The sequence below is a fragment of the Haliotis rufescens genome, unplaced genomic scaffold (assembly GCF_023055435.1).
Source record: "Haliotis rufescens isolate VD_foot unplaced genomic scaffold, xgHalRufe1.0.p SCAF_12, whole genome shotgun sequence".
Lineage (NCBI taxonomy): Eukaryota > Metazoa > Mollusca > Gastropoda > Lepetellida > Haliotidae > Haliotis > Haliotis rufescens.
Genome location: NW_025963802.1, coordinates 42,387,747 through 42,414,883, shown reverse-complemented (window position 1 = coordinate 42,414,883; position 27,137 = coordinate 42,387,747). Strand labels below are relative to the sequence as shown.

Below are 27,137 nucleotides of genomic sequence, written 5' to 3'. Positions count from 1 at the left end.
ATCCTTTCATGCGAACAATCCCCGGATGAGAGTCATGACGATTATCCAAAATCTCAACTCGGTACTGAGTGGGTACTACTACTCTCACTCCCCAAAGTAAGCAGCCCTCTTCACATGTCAACTCGTCCTTCCTTCTATAATATGGAAGGGATTCAGGAGAAATATCACCTACTGAAGGCCAGTCACAAACAGTGAAATGTTTCACTGGAGATAGCACTTTGTCTCGTACAGTTGCAGCTGATATGTCTCTGGATATAACAGGCAGATTATCTAGCTGAGCAATATGCACTGAAGTAGCTTCTCGTGTCCAAAATGTGTGTGAAGTGGTTTTCTGACCATTGGTATCTGCTAATGGTAATCTGGAAAGGCAATCTGCATTAGCATTTTGTTTCGTGGATTTATACTTGATCTCGTAAGTGTAAGCTGATAGCTGGATGGCCCACCTCTGCAGTCTTGATGCAGCAAGTACAGGAATTCCTGTTTTAGGCCCAATAATACTTGTTAGTGGCTTGTGGTCCGTAAACAGGGTGAAATGTCTCCCATACAAGTACTTATGGAATTTCTGGATTCCAAAAATGATAGCCAAAGCCTCTTTCTCAATCTGAGAGTAGTTTTTCTCAGCGGCTGTTAGCGTTCGTGAAGCTATAGGTCGTTCCCCAGAATTTGTATCATGAGAAATGACTGCACCTAAACCATGCTGAGATGCCTTTGCCGCCAAGATCAGAGGCTGTTTTGGGTCATAATGCACTAGTACATCAGATGTAGTCAAATGCTTACATAGTTTCTGAAAGGCTTTGTCACACGAGCTGTCCCAATGAAACTTTGTTCCTTTCTGCAGAAGTTTATTTAATGGTGCACACACTGTAGACATATCTGGTATAAACTTCCGGTAATAGTTCACACCCCCCAAAAAGGATTGTAGTTCTCTCAGATTTGTTGGTCGCGGTGCATTCCGGATTGCTTCATTCTTGGATTCCGTCGGATGAATACCTTGACTGTTCACCCTGAAACCAAGGTACTCCATAGATGGTTGAAGAAAAGTACACTTTGACTTGTTTAGTTTGATGCCATAAGAATCCAAACGTTCAAACACATTATCAATGTGCTTCAGGTGTTTACTGTCATCTTTACCAGTTACATACAGGTCATCTATGAAATCGCCAGTTGCTGGAAAACCCCGTAATACCTGGTATTTTGGAATAAAGCAGGGGCTGAAGCGACCCCAAAGGGTAATCGTGTATAACGATAAAGGCCCTTATGGGTGTTCACTGTCACATATTTCTTAGATTCATCATCAAGTAACACTTGCAGTGGGTACAAGTTCTATTCCCTGACGAATCTTGTTTTCACCTCAGCCACAGCGATGGACAGATTCGAGTGTTCCGACATTGAGGTGAAAGATACGTCAATCATTGTGTCATGGAAAAAGATTGGTTCGAGGGCGGCAGCGTTATGGTATAGGGTGGGATTACCGCAAGACAGGACCGTTTGATAGTGGTAGAGGGAAATCTCAATGGACATTGCTACCACGAAGAGATCATCAACCCTGTTGTTCTACGATTTTTGCGTCATCATGGCCCAGGCATTACCTTTCAACATGACAACGCCCCGGCCTCATATTGCTCGACTTTTTCAGGATTCTCTTCAACATAAAAATGTGAATGTCATCCCCTGGCTGGCTCGCTCCCCTGATCTCTCACCAATCGAGCACATGTGGGATGAGATGGATCAGCGCCTTCGACGTCAACCAGGTGTTCCACAGACACTCCAGGAACTTCGAAACATGCTCCAGCAGATATGGACAGATATCCCACAGAAATTTGTGCGACGCCTGGTTCATTTGATGAGATGAAGGTGTGTTGCTTGCATCACAACCAGATGTGGACACACACACTATTGATTTGTAAATTGACATTTTGGTATGTTCATGTTTTTTATGAAATCACGCATTTTCTGAAGTCAGTATGGCAAATTAAACCATTTGAACACTTACAGGAGTCTTTTATCTGTTGCAAACCGAAATTGTTTCAGATTTGGTAAAAAAAATAACTTTGCATTAAATCTTATTCAATGTCACAGGAACTTTTGTTGTTCAGTATATTCAGGATAATTTTATTAGTAGCCTCCTCCTGTATTCCTGTATTCCCAACATCAGGGACCTGCCTAATGATTAAGGTTTTGAGTCATTTAGTGAACTTAAGAAAAGCTTCAAAATTCGAGGTATAATTCTTGATTATATTGGGTTCTTTCAAATATACCTAAAGAATGGACAGATACTATTAGAAATAATTCTTTGATAGTACATAATCATTATCTAAACATATACTCATAAAAAAAAGAAACGCATATTGGGTATTTTTGGCTATAAAAGCAAAATTAGTGGACCAAGAGGTGCAAAATGAAGAGGTTTAAAGTGTCAGTGACAATTTCCCAGATCTAAATGATCACAACAAGGACATGCAAACCATTAGTCGGGAAACACGTGTGATTTGGAAAAACGCACCCAGTGCATTAACAAAAGGGCCATGGAGCTGCACGCACTGCACATGAAGCAGCACTATGAATGAAAGTGCAGGGTTTTTGGTTGCCTGGCATCTGCGTCAATCAAACAGTGACAGTTCAAGAACATGCCAAGATTAACAGAAGTGCAAAGAAACAACGTCACAGGCCGCTTCCAGGCAGGGGAATCCTGATCAGCTGAACCCAGGGTTTTCAATGTAGCGCCCAGTACCATCACAAGGCTATGGGATCGGTTTCAACAGCATGGGTCAACACGTGATCGGCCAAGGTTGGGACGCCCAAGATCGCTACATCCAACTGCGCCACCTACGTGAAAGGACGACCACTTCCATGGGCAGGAGATGTCAGGTTGCTATCGATGACTCTAAATCAGCTCTATCAGATGACATCCGTGACAACCCAAGCCACAGCATTCAGTGGGATAAAGTCAAAGAATCGATAACGGTGACCAAGTCTATGACATACCCCCCAGCGTACCATCAACTCATCAAAGACCCCAGTCAGCCATAATCCTGTTGTTAAAATTACTGGCTTCACCCTTTGTTTATGTTACTGACTACTGCATATATACTTGTCAGCCATACTCTATATATCACTTGCTTGATGATGGTGTTAGAACCTACACCGAAACGTCACTCTTAATTGTAATAAAGAAGTTGTTCATCCATAAATCTTATTCTTATTTAGTACTCCAACTTCAAAATGCCTATCAAAGAAGTTATAAGTAAAGAAGGCATGTCCATGTTGTAACTTATTATTAGTCATATTCCAGGTGCAGGGACACAGTGCATATTATTAACACATAAAGTTCATCTTTCAAATGGCAAAATATTTACCAGTGGAAGGAATGATGACTTGTATGCCCATATTTCCCTGGTTCCTCTTCAGAATCCTCTTCAAAGTCTCAAAGATTTTATCTCTGTGGTAGACATGAACAAGCAAAGGACTTGCACCCAGTGAATGAGAGCTTATTCTGGAAGACTTGCTGTGTGTTAATTCATGTGTAACTGAAAGAAATTAAAACCAAGCATTTGTTATCTTGAGACAAAAGACTCAGAGTGTTTTAGATTGATCTGTTCACCTGCTTCACATTTTCAAATCAACAACTGGAAATGTTTCATTACATGCAAAAACAGAAACGCTATTTCCACCTCTCCCTGAATTCCCCCAAAGTGTTCCTTCAGCTACTGCAATAACAAAGTCATGAGCAATTTCGTTATAATAACATCATTTTCGGTTCAGGAAAATATATGGCAAATGCAGTACAACTTTGAAACAGAAATTAATATGCCTCATCTAGCTTATTACCAAATTCCTATTTAATAACATCAATTCCAATAATGGAAAACATAACACAGTCTTAGCATATCATCATATATACTATGCACATGAACTTTATAAATAACCTTCACTGTGACCTTTACCTTACATATAGTTTACGAATGGCCTTCACTGTGACCATGAACATATAAATAAGTCACACACATCTTTTACAAATGGCAGCCACACCCCATGTACCAAGTGTCATTGACATATAGTCAGAGACTTCATTAGTTATCATTTAATTTATTTTTTCTTCAAGTGACCCTTGACGGTCACTGTTTTGAAACAAATCCCCATGGCCATGAAAAAGATATACATGATCTGGGCATTGTGTGGTTTCTGACCCAAGTGAGAACTTGTGAGAACAAATTCAGACAAACCCTCAAAGCATCCCCATTTACATGGGGCTGCTAAATTAGGAGATAAACACATTGTGTTTTCAATGTAGATTTAGGTTACCTGTAGATTTAACCAAGCTTAATTGAATTTGGTACTGAATGCTAACTTAAGTTAGCATGTACCCAAGCTGCAATTGTTGCCAATTTCACTCAGTAACCTTGACCTTCAACACATCTGATCTGTTCTGAATTTCTATGAAGCTGGTTTGAGACTTTCAACAGGAATACGTACCTCTACCTGCTTCAGACATGGACATTTGAAATTTGTTCAGATAATCTGAAAAGTAATCGTGTTCAATATTAATGTTCATCTGATACATGAATGAGGAATTTCATAGCAGTTGCCATTGTTGTCATATATATATATATGTCAAATAAATGCAAGATTGACCCCTCTCCTACATGTATATCTACTTGTTGAGACAAGACAAGTTGGTTGAAGTCTCACTCCCACAAATATGGTATATCAGCAAAGGTCAAACGAAGCAAAAAATTTAGAACATCCCAAAAGAGGAGTTGAGGTGAAATGAGGTTAAACGTCGCGTCCAAGATTATTGCACTAATAAAGTGATGTGCATGCACATGTGTGTGTGTGTGTGTGTGTGTGTGTGTGTGTGTGTGTGTGTGTGTGTGTGTGTGTGTGTGTGTGTGTGTGTGACTGCTAGTACGAGTCCGGACTGATGCCATTTATAGCGCTAGCCCACTGAGATACAATGCCATATATTCTAGAGCTGCTGTCACTAACGAGATCCTAAAACTGTGAGTTTCTATATAATCTACTGATTATTCATTGATCTTGTTTGTTTTTTTACTGATCTCACAATTTTTTGTTCCATAAACCGGTTTCTATGTTCACCTTTTAGAAATCCCCTCATAACAGAATTACATATCTAACATTTTGTGTATTATGACTTAAAATCAAGTATCCATTTTTGAACATTAAGGTTTCTGTTGACCATCATCTTCATTGGAAGCCATTGATATTTCTCCATAAAATACAACCCTACCTTAAATATCCTGTATACAAGGTTACTCAAGATAACTTGATAGCCTTTTGGGATGTCTTCCTTACTCTTAGTGATAGTGGCTTACTATGTGATACAATATGGACTTTTCATGGATTAATAAAACAATAAATGCGAGAGTTTCATGTTTACATTAGATCAGTCTGTATTTGCTTTCAGCTTGAAATATGAAATATATGATCTGGCTGCAAGTTGATTTATTTCCTTCAATTCTTTAAAATGACCTTGCAATACTCTACATTTAGGTGTTTATTCCAAGTTTTATCAAATTAAACATTTCATCAAGTGTGAAATCAAACATTTCATAGGCTCTACTGACCAGTTCAACTAAGCTAAACATGCTGAGATTATTGACTTACCCAATGCTTTGTCTCCTTCAAGACAGAGGTAGACCTCATCTGTTCCCTTATAGTCTCTGAGGTCTCCTTGGATTATTTGTAACAAAAGTTCCTCTTTGAGTGTGTATCTTAGCACATTGCATTTGCCACCTGCAACATGTAACCATGGAAAACTCAATTAATCATTTTTTATCTGTGGTCAACAGGTAATATTTGTTGTAGCCATCATTTATTGTTTGATACTCTAATAATGATATGATGCCTATCTCAAGATTCAATATCTGAAAACAACATGCACTTTGAGCTAAACCAATGAATTTTAAGTAATGACTTGGAATCCAGTTGCATAGTAAATGGAAATTTGATATTGACCTTTCCAATACTCATCATTTGTTTTATTCAATATGTATACATATAATTATATACTACAGACAAAAAATAAGGAAACAAATTCTTTGAGGTGAATTGTAAATTGTGGGTATGATCATGGGGAGGGATGTCAATATCCCAAGTTGCCCGAATATTTTACAAATTAAAAAGTGCAATTTCTAGACTGTGGGACAAGTACCCTCAAACAGGTGGGCTTGCAATGGAACCAGGCCTGAAACAATGACACCTAGACAAGATTGTCTTATTACATTATTGCACTACCCAATAGATTCAAATCTGCTCCAGTTACAAATAGAGAATTCTGTGCTAGAACAGGAAGTCGACTTTCAACATCTGCCATTAAAAATCGGCTCTATGCAGCCTGCTTGAAAGTAGAGTGTCCAGGGAAGGGTGTGACCCCAACAGTTACACTAGGCAGCAAAGATTGGGGAGGGCTAGGCAAAACCAGGGACGGGCTGTGTGCCAGTGGCGTCACATCTTGTTTACACACGAATCAAGATTTTACCTTTGATTCACAGATAGCAGAAAACATTATTGGAGATGTAGTGGCGAGCAGTATGCCAGGGCAACAATTCTTGACCATGATCGGTTAGGGGGTGGTAGGGCCATGGTGTGGTGCAGCATCAGACATGATAGGCGAACTGATTTGGTCATTGTAAATGGTCATTTGTCTGGCTAGCGAATTGCTGATGAAATTTTGTGTCTGATCGTTGTTCCATTAGCTAGAGTTCTTGGCAGAAATTTTGAATTGCAAGATAACAATGCCAGACCACATTATGCCCAGGTCATCATCAAATATATATTCGAGATGGTTTACAGCCCACTATCCCCTATGGACTTGCCCAAAGGAGTCCCTTGGCATATCCCCAATAGAGCACCCGTTGAATGTTCTCAGGGGGGGAGTGTAAGCCAGTGACCCAGCAGCCGCCACCATTTCTCAACCATATGCAAGTTAATCACCAGTATGCCATCAACCTGTCGTGCATGTATCGGCCAACAAGTGAACACACCAGATATTTATCTACAGATCCAAAATTAGATTCACAAATTCTTTTCGTCATTACACCTTCACTTTCTTTTCATTAGTTCTCTTAGTTTTTGTGGGTAGTATAATATATGATGGCATGTCCAAGATTTGTTAAGAAACAAATTGATTTCATATGAGTTTGATCACTAGGAGCATCACTGCATGACACGATAATAGCACTGATTTTTCATGTGTTTATTGCATCTGTCTACTTTATTGTTACATATAGTGCCACAGCACTGTAGCTCACCTAGATTAGCAGCGCAAAGCTTATATATGATATTCAAAGTATTGGCAAAGTATAGGATCAAAGTTTAAAAACATATTTGCAACAATGAATGTAATATTATATGACATTGTTATATTACTGTCCTATGTATGTTACATTAAGTTGTAAGTAAATGCATTCTGAGGAGATCATTTTTCTTATGCCATACATATTATTTCAATCATTTTATAAACTATAAACATTCCATTTTGATGCCTTTCAAAACACTTAACACCATGATGGTAATTATCAACAGAAAATATTTGAATCTGTGTCCATGAAAAGAACACAGAAACTAGAAATGTTTCATCACAAGATGATGCAGAACCAGCTTCACTTAATTTTGATTCAACGATGACAACTCCCTTTGTGCCAAGCTGATCACAATTATTCTCATACATTGTGCTAGTGGGGATGATTCTATACTGTGTCATGACCAAATTTACTCAACGCTCAAAGGTAGACCTATTCCTTGCAATACTGCAACAGTAATGAACTTGGCCTTTGACCTCATGAGTAATAACATGGCATCATATTTTGTCCTTATCATTCACATGATGTTTCCACTTTCTTGGCTATATGTGTTCTGAAAACAATTTATATACATATATATTTTTGAAAATATAATAAATAGTTAATTTTGTTTATGATACTTCAACAATATATATATAGTGTTTCAGCAAAACTGGTGCTATAAATTGTAGGAAAAAGAAAGAATACGCCCATTTTAAAAAAGAATATTCCAAAACCACATTGATTTGAACATGACAGTGACATAAGAAGCAACCTGCACACCAAATTTCAACTTCATCAGTCAAGCAGTATCAGATGAAAACATTCAAGAGTAAAGTGTATAGGTTTTCCACTGCAAAGGTCAGTGTCCGGCTTACTTGGGGTCACAGGAGCTTTCAGGGCTGTAGATCTCTTACCCTTCCCTAAATGGCCAAAGCAATGGGTGTTTGGGCTCTGACCAGCCAAGGGGTATCTAACAGGAGTACAGAGGGACAGATGGATGACTGACAGTGCAATTATGTAAGCTCACCTGATTTTCAATCAAGTGAGAGAAATATGAGCCTACTGGACAGATGTTTGCAACCACAACACAATCACCACATGCCAAATGGTTATGTAGACTAAATACTGGGTATGGGCCATGTTGCATGCATATGTTTTAAGTAAGAAGATATTTTATAATTTTATAATACCCATTTGGTCTTTGGATTACCCCTTGACATCTCTTCTGTCACTGAGATATTGAAAAACTGTCCTTATGAGACAAATGAGCTATACCTACCTCTACCAGTTACTTCATAGTCCCTTGCAACTTCTTCTGCATAGAAATGCTGGATGTATGAATAAGAATAAATACACACAGGTTGCAGTATATATGAATATTTCAAGAATATGGTTCTAAGAATTACGCACCTCAGGATTCATGGTTATGAAAATAAATAATTAAGTGTCCAATCAACATATTTATTCAAAATAATATAGACTATTCACTAGGAGCTTATAATGATAAGCAAACTATCCTACATTACATAGTTTGATCAGGAATATCCCCAAAAAATCATCCAACAAATAACAAACACTATGTTAAAAGACCATTCAAGGTTGCGCCTCCAATTCACAGACGGCAGAAAACGTTGTTGAAGAGGCGAGCGGTATGTAAGGGCAACAATTCTTGACCATGGAGCTGCATCACACATGACAGCAAACTGATTTTGTTATTGTGAATGGACATTTGACTGGCCAGCGATATGTTAACACAATTTTACATACTGTTGTTCCCTTCCTTAGAATTATTGGAAGAAATTTTGAAGTGCAAGATGACAATGCCAGACCATATCAGGTCATCACCGACTTTCTTGGACGAGAAGGCATACGGACATTGGACTTGCCCACTAAATCCCTTGACATCTCCCAATATGTCTGATGTTCTCGGGTTGAGAATGTACGTCAGATACCCAGCACCCACCAACGTGGCCCAGCTTGGGGAAGCTTGTCAGGTGGAAAGGTGGGCAATACCTAAGGCTACCATATGCAAGTGAATCAACAATATACCAATGAGGTGTTGTGCATGTATCGCCTAACATGGAGGACACAACAGTTTTGATCTACAAGCTCGAAATTAATTTTTCAGACACTTATCATCATTACATTTTCACTATCATTTCATCAGTTCCCCTAATTTTGTTGGTGATGTAGTTGTATGCTCTACATAAATGTAAATTTGTTTTTCTATCTTCATCAACATAAAAAAAACTTCTACCTGAATGACGTCTCTGTTGCCTTCAAACAGCACAAACACAACACCAAGCTCTGAGGCTGGTTTGGAGGTGTAGAATGTCTCAACAGCATTAAACATAGCCTTGGAGACTATATTAGCTGGGTATTCTAGCTTCCCTGCGCCAACAGCTGGGAAAGCAATTGAACTGTGGCCTGCCTCTGATGCTCTTTGAAGGCACATGTACACAAAGTTAAGAAGGTACTGAAATGAAAAATCAAACCATTAACATCAAGTGAGTGAGTGAAGAGTTAGGTTTAATGCCGTTTTAAAGAGTATTACAGTTATATCACAGCATGTCAGCTTAATGTGGGAGGAAAGCCGGAAGTGATGCAGGTCTCAAACGTTTACCACTTTGGAGAAACCCACGAGCATGGTACAGTGCTGACGACCTAAAATCATAATCGGGGCAACCGGGATTTGAACCCACAATTATAGGTTTCTGGCATGCCTTAAACAACTGGGCCACCAGTGCACCCCATTTACATAAAGAAAATACATGCTGATATCATGATCTATTATTTGTTTCATTTTCAAAATTATCTTAAAAATATATTTTTTCCATTTCAAATGAGAGCTCTCTTTTCTGAAATAACTTAAGAGGGATTGAATTTCTTAGTCATTTACAGGAAATTGTACTACCAGTATTTCCTCCAGATTGGAGTTTGTGTATAGTTACACTATTACGAGAATATATTCCCCGTACAGAATGAATAAGGAAAGGTTGTACTAGGTGTTTATCAGGTATTGCCTATGGCAGGAACAGACATGTCCATCTTTACTCCACATTCTACTAGGGCAGCATCGATTTCAGCAGCAAGGATGGCTGCAGTCTCAATACAGACTATTATGAAAGCTGCAGGATGGTCAAAGGAGTCTACTTTGGAAAAATATTACAAGAAGCCAATTGACAAAAGTGGGTGATTTGCTACAGCAGGGCTGAACTTTGTTATCAATTAAGAAACATGGGGTAAGTAACACTTCTTTTGATGACATAAGTGAAATTAATTCCAATAACTTTTAAGTGGGACCCAGCTAACACACGACGTTGTCACAACGTTGTGGAAAGGTTGTGGATTGGTAATGTGGTGATATAACGTTTTCACAACATTATTATAACGTCAACGTGCAACGTTATTTCACAACGTTATAACAACGTTGCACATTCACATTGTGAAAACATTGTGCATCGGACATCACAGAAAGTTTTGTAACTACGTTTCTGAAACGTCGGTGAAATGTTATAGAGTTTGCTTCTCAATAGTCATAAAGGAATAGAACTGCTTTATCAAAATCAACATGAACTTGTCAGAATACCAAGGCAGTAATTCATTACCTTTCTTTATATTCGGCATTTGAATTTTCATCTCTTAATACTAAAATTTCCAGAACATAATTGCGTATCTCTATGACAACGTTAGTATTACATTACATTGTAGCGTTATTCCACAACGTAACAAATTAACGTTGTGCTTTGGACACTACAACATTTTTGTAAATGATGTTTAAGAAACCAATTGTAGATCTACCATCTCTACTAAATGTTGTCACAAGCAATATTACAGTTAAAAACAATTGGCACACATTTTTTGCGACGTGAGAGCGACTGCTAAAAAGTTTAACTGTTGCCTCGTGAAGTGACGTCAGAATGCTGTCAGGATCCCGGAAGTGAATCGAAAGGTGCATTTCAAGATACGTATTTCAGAAATAGATTGTTTTATCATAACCTCGTCGGCATATAGGTACAATGTGACAGTACATTCAATGACAGAAGTTTTGTATCGTAAATAAACCGCATAACATGAAACACGTCAGTGTACTTTTGCAAAATTTCTCAGTCAGTGAGTGGCTTGGCAAACTCTAGATCAAGATTGAGATCATAATAAGCCGCATAACATGAAACACATCAGTGTACTTTTGCAAAATTTCTCAGTCAATGCATGGCTTGGCAAACTCTAGATCAAGATTGAGATCATGTTTATTTCACGTTTCATAGTGGTGTTTGCTGCACAACGCACTATCGTTTTGCCATGAGTTCAGTTGACAAAAGACTTTTTCTGCTATGATTTTCATTTTAACATATTACAATGTTAATTATGAAAATAATTTGTGTGTCTCAATAAATATTCAGAAGAGGCAATAACTCTATTCAGTGTGTACAATGACAGATGATACTTTACTTGTTTTTCAAACATCACTTACTTAACTGATTATTGCCGATTGAGATTGCACTGTGCACGACAAAAGTAATAATGTGTGAACTGTTCATAAATATAAATAATGGATGAAATTGAAGAAATATAAGAATTGATACAACTACCAACTTCTTGAACACCCTCACCTAATCCTGTATGATGATAGGTAATTGTATATCAAAAGGAAGCTACTGATACATTTATCCTGAATAGTTTGAAAATATCTTGATCAGATATGAGTACAGATAAAATAACAAAAGATAAAAAGGAATCAACTTCAATTGGTAATCAAGCCAAGATAAAATATATGTATCGGAACAAATTATGTTGATGGAACAATCTGGATTTCTCATATTTAACAAAGAAAAACAAACCAAAATTTTCATATCTTTATTTCTCACAATATAAGTTTTCAAAACTTAACATGGACTGGGTGTCTTTGTCAGTAAAAAGCACCTAATTAAATTCCAGGAGTAAATAATTTTCTTGCTTGTAAACAAATGGTACAATGTGTTTTTTCAGTGTCTGATAAATATTGGCCATGTTGATTTGTGAGTGAATAAGGCTTTTCACTTCCTCGTCCTATTTAAGTGAAATGTGACAGGAAGCACATTTGTTGATTGAATGAATATGGCTTTTCACTTCCTCGTCCTTTGACAGGACGCACATTGTAACCAGTGTGTTACTGTCAGCAGAAAGCTCCTACAGACATCCGACACCCGGATACTAGTACTTCATTGTGTTGACTCGCTGGCCTGAAATGAATAATTCAATAATATTGTAATAATATTCCTACTTCAATAACATTTTTTATAAACAATGCATATTCACCTTCTCACAAAATATTGCTTATTTAGAAAACAACATTCTTCTGAAATAGAGAAGTTTAAGGAAAATTAATCACAGTGTCTTACATTACATGCTACTTTAGAACAATCTTGAAGGCTTCAATTCATCTGATATGTCTAAAACTCAAACAGTATATTCTGTGTAAACAGTAAACTCAACAGATGCATCAATATTATGACAGTGTACTACAGCTCTTTATATCAATGTCACACAGAAATTCACTCTTGTTTTAATGAAACACGTTTTGATATTTGTATTACCGGTATGTATTTAATCATGAAATACTTTGTTTAGTCTGACCATGCTGAAAACATACTTTCGCTAGAGTGAAATTAATAAGATTGTTATTATAATCAGGTGAAATATCACGTTTTGTCACACCTACAGTCAGTCTGCCTAATTGACACTATGGTTTTCTGAGTAAGGCCATGAAGGTCACCAAGAAAATATAAGACTTGAATTTATTTTGTCAAATGCAATGTTTATCTCTTCACGTGGTTTACTAAAGTTGATATCTTGACTTGAAAATATTAACTTTGTCAGATCACAAGTTGAAATATTATTAAACATATTTTATTGTCCAAAAAGACAAAGGGCAGTACTTATAACCGCCTTCTCCCTATATACAGTTATACATGATATTGCATAAAGAAAATGAACAATTTACAGTTGAAGCTTCACATTGTGGAAACATAGTGCGCAATATATACACACTGCTCATATGAAGGATATGTACAATGTGCTGGAAAGTGAAGACAGTGTGTATCTCATACATATCCTAATATTATACATTTTAGTGTTGTATATAGATTTAACAATATTAATGATTAACAGTTTGTAAACAATAATATGCTAGCTACTGAATCTGTTAGTCGTTTCTATAAATTTGTGTGCAGACAAGAATATTTTTGTATTCAGGAAAACATTTTGGATCACCAAAAAGATTACTATGTAGAGTTTTTTGTCCTCCAAGATTATTGATAGCTGTCAGTAATGTCTCCCTAAAATCATCATATAAGGTACATTCGAAGAAGAAATAGAATGAATTTTCACAAGGAGCATGCTATACAAGGAGCATGAGATAAATTCATGCTATCATCGTTATTTGACAAGGAAAACAATATTTCTTCTATGCATTTATATTTTTTTCGTTTTGATTAAATTATAAAAAATATCAAAATGATCACACCACTTGACTTGATTGAAACAAACTAAAGTTCTAAAGATTGTTAACAATAGTAAAATATTACATCATAACATTGATATGATTAATAATCAATAATACATGGCAATTACTTGCACAAAAGAAATCGTTTTGTTTTAAAAGTTTCAAAACATGTTTGTGGACATAAAACCAGATGGGTTTCACAATTAAACAAAGAGAATAAATGAGTTATGATTGCAATACGCATGGGAATTAAAAATAATTCTTTTTATACTTTAAGTTTTCAGTAATGTCAATATCAATTTATGAATTTGAAATATTTGAATACAAACTGTTAAAGAGTTATCTGTTTCTGTAAATTATATAAAGATCACATGTAGATTGAACATTTACTTGACATTAATTAGTTCGGTTTTTGTTCATTTCATGACATGATTAAATCAGTACAGTAAAGTAAATATCATTTTGGTAGAAATATTAATTGTTACCAAAATTGCAGATCAAACTGTACTTTACTTTAAATATCTATACACTCTTTATTCAGTTGAAATATTACACCTCATGCTATCTAATCTGTCAACATTGACAATCAAAATAACAACTGTTCACAATCACAAGTAGATCTAGAGGTCTAATATTTTATTGGAATGCATTTGAGTCCATTACAATTTACATCAAATATGCAACTGATGCAAAATTCTGATTTGTTATGATTGTAAATTCTCAGTAGGTTACAATTTGATACATTATATCAACATATCAATTTAGTTAGTTTCTGACATATATCTAGATATGGTCAAAAGGTCAATATTTCGACTTCAAATACAACCTGCAAAGTTATTTAAACTCACAATAAATAGTTTGGCTTAATGGTGTGTAAACAATGAATTATTCTTTACAAGATTTCAGTAGCATTTGTATTAAGTCTGTTCAGCTACCATAAACTGCACTGGGAGTTACCAGGTGGTCATGGATATTTTAAATTGAAATCACAACAGAACGGCCAGACTCAAATTTATATCGGTAAGGAGACCAGATAACAGTAGAATAGTTTGTCAATAAGAATAATGTTCAATACTTACGATAAATGTACCGGGATGGTTAAATTGTCACAGTTTGTCCCGATTGCGTGCCTTGTTGACATCTCCATGTGTTTCATGTGCTATCCAGCCTTCACCTTCTGCTCTCCAAGCCTCGCTTTCAAACCGGAAGTAGCGAAGTGTGAAAAAGGTCAATAAAGTTTATTTTTTAGCAAGGCGCTTATCATGTCACATTGTGTATTTTATATATCCAAAAAAGAATCAATTCATCATTTTCCGATAACTAGATCTATGTCCGACTCCCTTCTAATGAAAATGAGCAAAAGTAAAACGAGTCTCTCGTCGCGCGCTATAACGGGGTGTTTGCAGTATTGTCCTCGCTGGTGATGATAAGCTAGTGAGTAGTCGATAGTCAAAAGTTAAATATCACCATATATTGTCAGTGAGTTGGTCATCGTTTGTTGATTATTAAGGTGAGATAGGTGTAGCCAATGTGCACCAATGAAAAATACAATGGAATTGATAGCAACCATCTGGTTCGGTTTTCGATCTCCATATGTTGCTACGTAGGCTACCATACTACAGAATTATATTTAACGATATTATACTGTATTATGTTAATAAACGTAGTAACAAACAAATTACATATGATACTTGGTTCTCTGAAACATTTTTACAGTGAGAGAGAATAAAATGGTGATCGAAAACTGAACGAGTAAGTTCCAGTGCTAGCTACAAAATCGTACTGTAGCTAGATCTATACAAACAGCGCTGCGATGAAGATGCGAGTCATAATAAACTACAATGCCTGTCTAATATATCCGTTCCCGTTTGGATTCCGGTTTAGAAAAGGTCGCCAACAAACCATGTTTGTACTAATATGATTGTGTGTCGACTCCTCCGACTCATTGTTCTCTGGCAGAGATAGTTAGACGTGGCTCACTATAACAATCACTGGTTTGCCCGACCGGTTTATCAGACCGGTGTATATGGAAACCAAACTACATCAGGTGTTTTTTTATGATGGTACTCATAATTTTGTTACTTATAGATCTATATCTGTAGCCTGAGATATTTTCGATCGGACGTTATACATGGGGACTTTAGATTACAGTTTTTCCTAAATTTTAGGCAACTATACAATGTATGTTATCTTTTGGGATAGACTATAGATCTAAATATATGCTTATTGAATATAGTTCTAGTTTTGACTTTTTTTTTCATATGTTTCAGCAAGGGGGAAAATGTTACACGACCATTCCAGGAGATAAAATCAAGAATGTTGAATCATTGAGGAACACACCAAATAAACCCTGGGCTGTGAATTATGTTAACGTAAGTACAATTGTTAACAGTTACATTCCATTGTCTATATCCGTGTTAATTGGTTTGTTGTTTTTTTGCTTTAAATGAATGCTAAGAATGTAGATCTATTTATATAAATCTATGCTCTACCACGTTTTGCATTAAACCTGATTCTTGATGTCTCTGAATGAATGTTAAAATTTGTTTCCATCAGACACTTGCATTATACATTATTGTTTGAATATTGATAAAGCCTTATCTCCAAATGAATGTTTCTCGTCATATAGTATCTTTCAAATACCTGCTCGAGATTTATTAAGCTGTTTGTATTTCAGGGAAGTGGAAGTGAACACCAAAGAAAGAAGATTCTGGCATTTAATAATTTCAAAAAGTGTATACATTTTCAATTATCTAAAAGTATTAAAATGTCAACACAAATAAGTCTTGGAGTTCTTTGTTGAATGGTGTTTTGATTGTTTGTTCTTTAACGTCGCACTCTGCAATATTCCAGCTATATGACTGCGGTCTGTAAAATAATCGAGTCTGGACCAGACAATCCAGTGATTGACATCATGAGCATCGATCCAAGCAATTGGGATTGATGACATGTATCAACCAAGTCAGCGAGCCTGGCCTGTTGAATGGTGACGTCGCATGACTGAAAGTTGAAGTATACTATATGGACTTGATTAGAGACCGACCATTTAATATTCAAGGAGGTGGAGACTTGGAACTTTTCTATGGAGATTACATGTTTTCGGTCACAGCTACAAAAGCAGATATATGATTTTATTTAACTCTATGAGCCTGAAGATAAGCACCTTGCAACTAGATCTATGTCTATTTTTTTTCACCAGTCTGAACAGTAATTATTTTTGTCAAGAATTTTTGGTGACTATATTTTTTCGATAAAATTCCAGGACCCGACCCTCCCCAGAAAAGATCATATTGTGAATCCCTTACAATTTCTTATTTGGTTTCCTGCAGTACAAGTCTAAAGGGTAATGGTGTCTGACTTTGTTATAGTCATATGTATCTAGTTAACAGTTTTACATTTTGAACATTGTAAGCAAAACACGATCTAACTGTTAACTGGGCTATTGACTCCCTGGTTTTAAAACATTGGTAAAAGGTATCTCGAATCATACACATTCACATGACTAAAGCATATTCTAAAACATTTCCGGAACATGTTTTTGGGTTGTTTTTACAACATTTTAGTGGGGAATGGTCACAACATATTTAATTCTTGAAACACAAAGTTATTTCATGTCGTTGTTACAACGTCCATGGTAGTATACAGAATAACGTTGTAGGGACGCATTACTATAACATTGCCACAGCGTAAATTACAACATTACCACAACGTCAAATACAACGTTCCCTCAACTTTAAAATACAACGTTCCCACAACATAAAATACAACGTCATCACAACGTTGGTATGACGTGAATATGACGTAACACAACGTTAGGCCATGACGTTGTGACAACGTAAATGGGAGTCCACAGAATAACGTTATATGGACTTAACATCCCTAACGTTACCACAACGTAAACACAACGTAATCACAACGTTGTCACAACGTGAAATTGTTAGCTGGGGAGGACTCGTAAAAGCGAGACAGAATTAGTAGCAACCATTACTGACAACATCATAACCGACACAAACTGAATGCCCAGGTTTGTATTGCATAACACCTCCAGATACTTTGATGTGAAGCATTTTGTCTGCATCTGTCCATGTCCCTTGGACTGTAACTCCACCAATATCAGTGACCCAACCCCTCTCCGAATGCATTTGTCAATCAGCCCTTCTAATCTCGTCTGTGGCAGATGTCATGTCTTGGGTTTCTAACATCTCTGGGGTTTCTAATTTCAGGCCATCTGAGTCAGACGGTTGGTGAAGTCGGCTCAACAGGCGGCTGAACATTGTGGTAGTGTTCCTCTTCGAGCTCTTGGAACGAGTTGTCCGGGCGAAATAATCTGGCAGCGTCACACTCTCCCTCCCAACATCTTGTATCTAAACACTAGGTACGTTACCTAAGTAGTGATTACTACTTTAGTAGTTGCGATGTGCACACACATGAAAGAAGTGATGAGTCCCACCTTGTGCAAAGACTTTTGCATGAGATACTGTTTACCTAACAACTGCTTGGAATGGCTGACAGTATAGTGGACATCTGTTGAAAATCTGGAGATTCTTTCAAATTGCAGGAATAGAGGGAGGGTATTCAAAGGAATCATAAACTCATTAGAAGGTCAGTAACCTGAGCTAAAAATACAGAAGAAATGTCTGATATGTCATCAAACATCCTCACTGCACTCAAAGTTGAACGTGGATACAGGCACAAATGACATTTTGGTTGGGTTAATTTGATCAAACCTGGCATACACCATTTGTGAAATCAGTTGGTTTTGTAAAGGAGAAGTAATAAATGTGAATTAACATGATTAATAAAAGGATCTCAGTATCAAATGGATTAAGGACCAATTACTAAAATAGACATTTTAGTGGGAATATGTAAGAGTTTTCAAGCAGCTGAGTTCCTACAATGACAATTATGACCAGCAATGACACAGGTTATTTTTATCCTGTGTCCTAGATATTTAAAAGTATCACTGACACTTCAATATTGATGCTGAGCATATAGATACCTTCTCCATGGCTTCTTCAGTCCTTGTTTTATCATTGAATGGCAGTGCTCCATGATAAATTGCTTTGCAATGTTTGATATTGCCTGTATCCGTCTCAGCAATTTCTCCAAGTTGTATTCCTGAAGGATATTTTTTGTTGCATTCCTTCTGAATTTCCTTCCCTGCCTCCTTCAGTAAAGACTGAGACACCGCTCCTTGACTTAAATCCAGACTTTGCCCTGAAGTATTGACCAACACGTCAACCTGGATAGAAAAGACAAACAATAATTTATCACAAGAAATAAGTAAGACATTAACCTTTTATATGAGGAATTACAACATTAGCTGTTCTAACAACAAAACTGCATCACACAATATACAAGAATTTTAAGTTCTGTGATTGTTTTGTAACACATATACTTGTTTTCCCAAATGACCTCAATATCATTTTTTTACTGCTACATGAGTGTTAATTCCCTTCAACATGAGAAGGGCTTCATTCATAATACTATGAATGCTTCCAATACCTGAGAGAACAAGCATATGCATGAAATACTCACATCCCCTGCCAATATGACATGTCGGGTGTGTGCAATGCATTAGCTCCTGTGAACTATGGGCCTTTTTGTAAATGGCCTAATTGCAGCACTAAAAAAAAGTTATTACTGGTGTTGTTTTTCCATCTGCAGTTTATGATAGAATATATGTTACTGAATTTGTAATGAGTAAGGATGAGACATATGGACGAACAACTTCTTTATTACAATCAGGAGCGATGGTTTCAGCGTAGGTTCTAACACCATTATCAAGCAATTGAGTGTGGTTGACAAGAATATATTTTGTTAATACAGTTGTGTAGGTTTAAGATCAGTTACACTGTTGTATTTGTAATGAGTTGTGTTTCTGTCAGTGAATGCAACAACTGTGTCCATGACACTTTTGGAGGAACATTTTCAGTCTAAATCAAAGTCAATGCCATGGAAATGCGAATTTTTTAATTTTTTTTAAATCCCAAACTATCAAAAGGCACCAGTTCACCACTAGATCTATCTATGTGCCAAGTTTGGTGAAGAAATAGGGTATGGTTTTCAAGATCTGCTCCAGAAACGAGGACTTTACTATATCTTTACAATAATAAGCTGTCATTTTGTTTGTGTATCAGGGATGTAATGTCAATCTTTTCATTATCTGATTTGGTTGTCCAATTTGATGGTCACCATCTTTGAGAAGCCGTTCAAAAGAAAGAACAGCGATCTGAATGGATATCACGTTTTCATCACAAATGGCACAATTCATGCTCTACATGGGGTGGTGCTTTGAATGAGACAAGAAAAGTCAAAGTGCTTACCAGATCATGAAAGTGACAATCAGAATGTGTTTTCTAACCATGCAAACTTGAAAACGTTAACACGGTGTATTCTGAACGACGGTTACGTCCCGTATGACTGATTCCGTCAAAATTATCGCCTATCTTTTGCTTCCATGGGATAAATATTTAAACGGAGGAGGCGTTGCACAGTACGTGGGAAGCACTGCCATACAATCTCAACCGTATATTAGACATTCCGGAATGTTCGTTTGTTCAGTTTTCAAAATTTTAATCAAGAACTGTGTCAACATAATTTTCAAGCATTGTCTGGAATGGAAGTCGCCAGGTTGAAATGAGTGCCATAAAGCTCAAGAAAGCTGCTTTCTAATTGGCTGTTAGCTTCTTGTTAGTCAATTTAGCGGTTAGACTAAGTTCGCGAAAGGTCGTTTGACGTGACCCGTAATGGAATGTCCTCAGATCTTTGTTTAGCTGCAGTGAGAACTATGATCTGATTTTAATGAGATTGGGTCAAAGGGAGAAAACTAGACTTTGAAACAGGCTTGAGTACACTCTCAGCTCGTTAAGAGCTTCCACAGGGCAATACACCTAACATACAATTGTTGATGTAACCTGTCAAAAGGCATCTCACATAAAATTCATTTAACATACATTAAATTTGTGGTTTCGTGATATCAAATATGGTTAATATAAGTATTCAGCCAGTTACTCCCAAGGAAAGATTTTAGCACTGAAGGATGCAAGGGCTGCTTAACCAGTCTTGTTTAGTCAGATATAATGCAGGAAGCTTCAAAAGATTAAGTCTAGTGGCTTCAAACTTGGGAACCTTACCATTTTTGATACCGTATTCGACATAATAAGCGCCCATAGGAACATTTGCTAATACATTGGCTAGTGAACAATCCTAATCAGCACCCCTTCCGATTGATCAATGTACACAAGACTTATTTATTCACGTATAATACGCACTCGTGTGTTATATGCACCCTTAATCATGGGCAATTAAATTCTGGAAAAATATATCTGTCGTATATAAACATTTCAGGCTGTCAGCATAAACCACGAAATTTATCTTTCACCAAAATAATGTTCTAATAAGAGCCCCCTATTTCTAATTTTGAGAGAGCGCGCTCTGGAAAAATATATCTGTCGTATATAAACATTTCAGGCTGTCAGCATAAACCACGAAATTTATCTTTCACCAAAATAATGTTCTAATAAGAGCCCCCTATTTCTAATTTTGAGAGCGCGCGCGCGCGTGCGTGCGTGCGTGTGTGTGTGTGATTTTGTTAGTTTGAGTTTACTTCCACTCTTGACTATTATAACGAGGGTATTTTGGAAAAAGTTCTTTTTAATATTTACTTAAAATGAAGTTTACTAAATTAAGCTTTTGGGTAAAAATATGGATGCATATGAGAGAAGTGACCGTACAGGGTGAGGGCATAACCCCCAGGGCAAATGATTATGGATTTTGCTTCTCTTGAGTGATAGAGATAACTTTTCATTGGTCTGAGGAAATTAGTAGAATACGGTCCTGCAATAAAGATGTCAGAAGAGAGACAGATGGATGGAACGGGATTGTTAGATTAGTGGTGATCAAGTATTTCTGAATACTACTGCTTGATTGGAATGTCTAAATAACAGGATTGGGTATCTTTTCGGTGCCTTCCAGTCTGGCAGAGGTAGTTGAGGGTATTTAATTTGATTATATGAGTATGTCCAAGTTGACCAATGACCCTAAAGAGGTAATCAAAGTGGCTAATCAGAAGGGCTTTATGGTAAAGCTAATTACTATGGAAATTTGGGAAGGACCATTATGACTCATTTCTCATGATGTCAAATGTGATTTTGGAGGGAGGAGCTAAAATTATCATCGATAGTATTTTGTTAGTTGTCCGAGAGTGGTGCGGGAAGTCGGGAGCATACAGCTGAACAGAAAGGTTCACTGTGGTTTTGGGATCCCGAGTCAGAAAAGAAGTAGAGTTAAACGTTCATCAGAAAAACCATCAGGCTTTTCAACGCATCATCTAGGTATGTGTTGTACTTATGTAATTCAGGCAACAACAAGAACTTATCTGAGGACCATGTGTGTATATTAATGATTAATTCTATCATAAATAAAAAGGACTGGAGCAAACCATCTGACTTGTGATTTTGAGAGAGCTACATCATCCCTAGAACCAAGGAATAGTTGATAAGTACAAGTGACCAAAGGTAGAAGGGTAAAGTACCCAGAACAGAAAGGTTACATATGGCGGAGATGCTCTAAGATCACCGTACCATGCTCATCTCATGAAAACAAGGAGCGAGAAAACTTACAGTGAAGTGTGACTGTGGTTCCTGACAGGAGGAGAGTCTTTTCAGACTTTTTGTGCCAATGCTCAAGAAAATTTGTTTCATGAAGACCCACCACAGGAAGAAATCAAGACTTAAAGGGGCACTGATCTAACGCAATTCCCCGGACTGGTTGTTGCCTTTGTTATTGTTTTTTCCCCCGTGAGTACCCGGATGATACGCAACGCAACTGAGCGTGACCAGAGACTGGGCTACCGTCTGCAAGGACAGCTAAATAAACTTGGAGGCTGGAGGCAATATTTGTTTTACGCATTTTTGCATAAACACTGATTGGTTAACAGTGATCTATAAAGATTTCGACAAAGGGCGCATGTTAATTAATTTCTTCAGCCTAAACAAACAGACAAAAAGAACGGCGGAGCTCATTGGATGTCGTCATTTGGAAATACCCCAGATGGTTATAGTTTAATACTAAAAAAAGTATCCATGCAGTGAAAGCATTTTCGGATTTCGGATTGCGTCGATAATACTATATCTACTCCCTTGTTGTCATCCACGTTTTCTCGTATAACCCTACACTTGTGTATTTGTCGTCATTCACTTGATGCTCAGTTAATGAATTTATTACAGGTACAATTAGTGGTAGCACCACTTAGATTACCTGACAAAGGTTCCCATTTGGCATTTATTGTGTCTGGGGTAATTATTCAATCTAAATCCAGGTTTGAAGTGAGGTGAAATGTGTGTTATGTAATATGCACGTGGCAGACCAGCAAGAGGTGAATGATCAGTTGATTTACTTTTTTTTGTAAATCAACGGATCGTTCCTAGTCATCAAAGGATTAACAGAAAATACGTTGATTGATTAACCACTGTTTTCTTGCACAGTGGATATGTCAAAAGTGAGTGTTTACATGTCTAGGTTTACTAAAACAAAGGGAATACCTCATATCATGGCGTGAAGTGCCGATGTAAAAACAACATACTTTGTTAACTGATAACACGTTGATTGATTGATCATTGTTATCTATCACTCAATGGATTTTTTAGGAACTGTGGACGTTATGAAAATAGTTGTCACGTGGGCTATCTCAGCTGACCCTTGAGACTTGACACCTATGTAAAACACCTGAAACAATCCAAGTGATCAGTTGAGAAACGAACACGGGTTAAAATATCCCCAAACGATATATATTTTTTAAAATATGTGATTGTTACAGAGACACGTGACATCGAATAAGTTTCTTTGTACAACTGCAGACGAGTGGGATATTGTTCCTTTGTGTGGATATTCATGGATACATTCCTCGAACAAGGAAGCTGCCTAAAATTTATACACATAAATTTGGTAGGTTGTAATTATGGTATTTGCATTTTGTTTTCCCTCATTTGCTGTAGCATTGAACCGATTCGTCCTTGTTTCTCTACGTCTTGGTTGGGAAATTCTTCAATGTGCGATAGACGTTGTTTTCACAGGCCTTTTCCTTTGTAAGCGTGTATATATTACCGTCAATTTGTAAAACGTGATTCTCTCAGGCAATTTATAAAATGTGTAAATATTTCAGTCATTTTTACTAAAAAATCTGTCCAGATTGATTAAGACGATCAAAAGGGCCTACAAACACCACAACTGATTATTATGTAGGATTAGAAGCCAAACAACATAGAAATGTACTTTTCAACGTAACATTTTCAGTCTCTTGGTGATGACATTAAACATCAAAATGTTTGGAATTCGTTATCATAATAATACAGATGGAAATGTTTTTCAGTCACTTTGTAAAATAACTGAATATTTAGGCGTTTAATAAATTTGAATATGTTACACATTTTGACAGTAAAAAAATATACACACTATATAAAAGCAATGCTCAGGTGAAATATTTACTTTGTGTTGCAAGTAAAAATAGTGTAAACGAAAATCGCAAAATTACCAAGGAGGTGTCTTATCAAAACTTCGTCACCATTACCAATGCTACCCACAAAGATACCTACATTTCCTTATTATCTCGAAAACTGTATTTCATTTTGTTGATCAATGTGACCATACGCCCTAATTACTACCCATAAAAGCGACTAATGCGCTTACGAATGGCGCAGCAGAGGTCGCGAACCAGTCTAGATTTCTGCTATACATCCGGGTACTCACTGGGAAAAAACAATAACAAAGGCAACAACCAGTCCCGGGGAATTGCGTTAGATCAGTGCCCCTTTAAGAACTTATGGACGAACCATATCTTACGTTTATCTGACTGTGGAAGTGTGAATGCCGTTCTACTTCAGCCATGCATCCGTGCATACAGGCTTCTTTAAGAAGGGTTATTCACTTGCTTGCCTGGCCTCACAGAGGGACAGTGGCACTAGGGAGAGCAGTTATTGATTACTAAGTGTTGGTCAGTTGCCTCACTTGCAGGGAGGCGGTATTGATTTCCCTTAGTTCGCTATTACACAGGACAGTTTTGGGATGGAAAGTTTTGAGGTGAGCTTGACTTTACTGTTATTATCTCTTATCACCTACACTGAGCACAAGAAGTCTTGAAATTATGACTTGGAAGTTGGACATTCACATATTGTCAGAGAAGAACCAAAGTGACTCAAAATGTTTCATGACAATGAAAATTGTTCTGCCTCTAATATATTACAGAGACAAATGACAGTTAATTTTGAAGAGGACTTGGAAATAAGGACAAATTTTTGCTGCTTTAGCAAGGGCTTTTTCCCTAAGTCAGTTTTCTCTTGAGAAATTCAATGGAAGTGATCCAGAAATTGCAAGTTCATGGTTAAGCAGATATGAGAAATTTAATTCTTTACATAATTATTCAGAAGAATGGACAAAGACAGCATTTAGTTTATGGTTAGACAAAAATGCTTTAAAGTGGTATGAAGCTCAAGGCTTTAGTGAAAAGTCCTGGAATGAGGTGAAGACAGCTTTCCTTGCAAGGTACAAACTAAATTTAGCAAAAAGATATGAAAGACTAAGCAAGCTATATAATAGGAAACAGAAACCGTCTCAGGATTTTAAGGACTTTCTTCAAGAATTGCAATATGAAGCAAAACGTCTTGATAGACTGGATGAAAACTTTCTCATGGATGCCGTCATTAGGAATTCTCAACCTCACATTAAACAGTTCATTTTGACAAGATTGCATGAGACCAAGGATCAAGTCCTGGAAAGTGCGAGAATAGCAGATGCTGCATTTGGACTGGCCACATCAGAGAATGACAGACTGTCTGTTATAGAGGAGCTCGTTGGACAAGTATCCTTATTGACCAGTGCAGAAAATACTCGAACAGGAGGGAACTTTTCATACGAGCATCAGGATGACTCTATGTACAGAAAGCAGTACATTAAATCTGCGACTGAGTGTACTCATGACCAACAACCAGTGAAGAACATGACACAAACATTCCATCAACATAACAGAAGTGGTTGTGCATCAACACATGTTGATATCAGGGACATGAGTGACATTGATGTGCCCTGTGGACAAAACTGGAGCCCTGCTCCAAGGAATATGAACATGGAGGAGCATAGGGTGTCACAACCACAATTATGGAACATTTGTGGACAATGAGGTAGGGACACATTTTAGTATGTCTGAGAGTTTTGTTAGATCTATGCAATGTTTTCAATGCGGTAGGTTAGACCACCTAAGCAGATTCTGCTTTTCTAATTAAGCCAAACGTGTGCAAGGGTTAACAGGGGCAGTGCTACATGAGGATTTGAGCCTGCTGCCAATATAGCAAATATTGATTTTGATAATGTTGATAACATCATAGGCCACACTTTTACAATGAGAAATAATACAGAACCGAATCATAGAAATGATAGGTTATTTGTGCAAGATTGTTGTTTTGACATGTAGTGTGGGCTTATCTCACAGCAGTATTAGGGTTAAGATATCTGGGAAGACTTACAGTGCCCTATGTGACTCAGGTGAAACTTTGAGCTGTATGAATGCAAATGTATTCTCTTTTATTGGAGGTGAGAGCTAGTAGATTTCCTATATTAAAATGAGGTGCAAGGTCATTAGTTGGTGCAGATGGGAAACTGTTAGATGTGTTAGGCATATCTAAAATTCCTCTTACAGTTGGTCAGCTTTGTGTTGTACAGGACTTTCAGGGTTGTTAGCCTTATCAATTGATGTGTTGTTAGGCTTAGATTTCTTGAGAAGCTAGAAGGCTGACATTGATGTTAGCCATAATAGGTTGACTTTGTAGGATAGACTTACAGAGACAAAGTTCATTGCCTATTCAGATTATTCCAACATTGTTACATGTATATGTGATGTGGTACTACCACCACACGATGAAACTTTGTTGCTGGTGTACGTTAATGACCCAGATATAAAGTCGTTGGCGTCGTTGATCCAATTGAGTCTATTGTAGAATCGTTACACAAGTGAGGTGCTAGATGTCTCACTTCATCTGTCAATCAAGTACCATTGTTTAGGCTGATGAACCCTGCTAGTTCAGAGATTAAGTTGGCAATAGGTGTCATTGAAGAAGTCGATATTGCCGATGTGTATGGAGAGTTAGGAGACACTGACACCACACATACCATGCCTATCACCACAGGTGACAAAGCATTCAACCATGTTGATATTGACAGCAATCAATCATTAGGTGACAGGAATAAGGATATCCAAATATGAAATGGAAGTTGATAAGTCGTAGAGTAATGCGATACCAAGTCCGATTAGCAGGTGTCTCGAAAAGAGAAGGGGTCCTAAGTGAGTTTCTCAATTC

At 37.1% G+C, this 27,137-nt stretch overlaps 1 protein-coding gene and 1 long non-coding RNA gene across 2 annotated transcripts in view; one reads left to right on the top strand and one right to left on the bottom strand.

Annotated features, from left to right (window-relative positions):
• The window catches only part of LOC124120851, a 140,901-nt gene that overhangs the window by 75,581 nt on the left and 38,183 nt on the right, over window positions 1–27,137 (bottom strand). The window contains exons 7-12 of the mRNA XM_046483744.2: window positions 18,788–19,030; window positions 9,562–9,780; window positions 8,584–8,632; window positions 5,626–5,754; window positions 4,474–4,518; window positions 3,357–3,527 (exon numbers count right to left, since the gene is read on the bottom strand). Coding sequence (XP_046339700.2) covers window positions 3,357–3,527; window positions 4,474–4,518; window positions 5,626–5,754; window positions 8,584–8,632; window positions 9,562–9,780; window positions 18,788–19,030 — 856 coding nt within the window. The remainder of the gene's footprint in view (window positions 1–3,356; window positions 3,528–4,473; window positions 4,519–5,625; window positions 5,755–8,583; window positions 8,633–9,561; window positions 9,781–18,787; window positions 19,031–27,137) is intronic.
• Window positions 15,062–16,551, top strand: LOC125378264. Its single transcript, XR_007220176.1, has 3 exons — window positions 15,062–15,298; window positions 16,059–16,160; window positions 16,466–16,551. It is a non-coding gene; the product is annotated as an uncharacterized LOC125378264 (long non-coding RNA).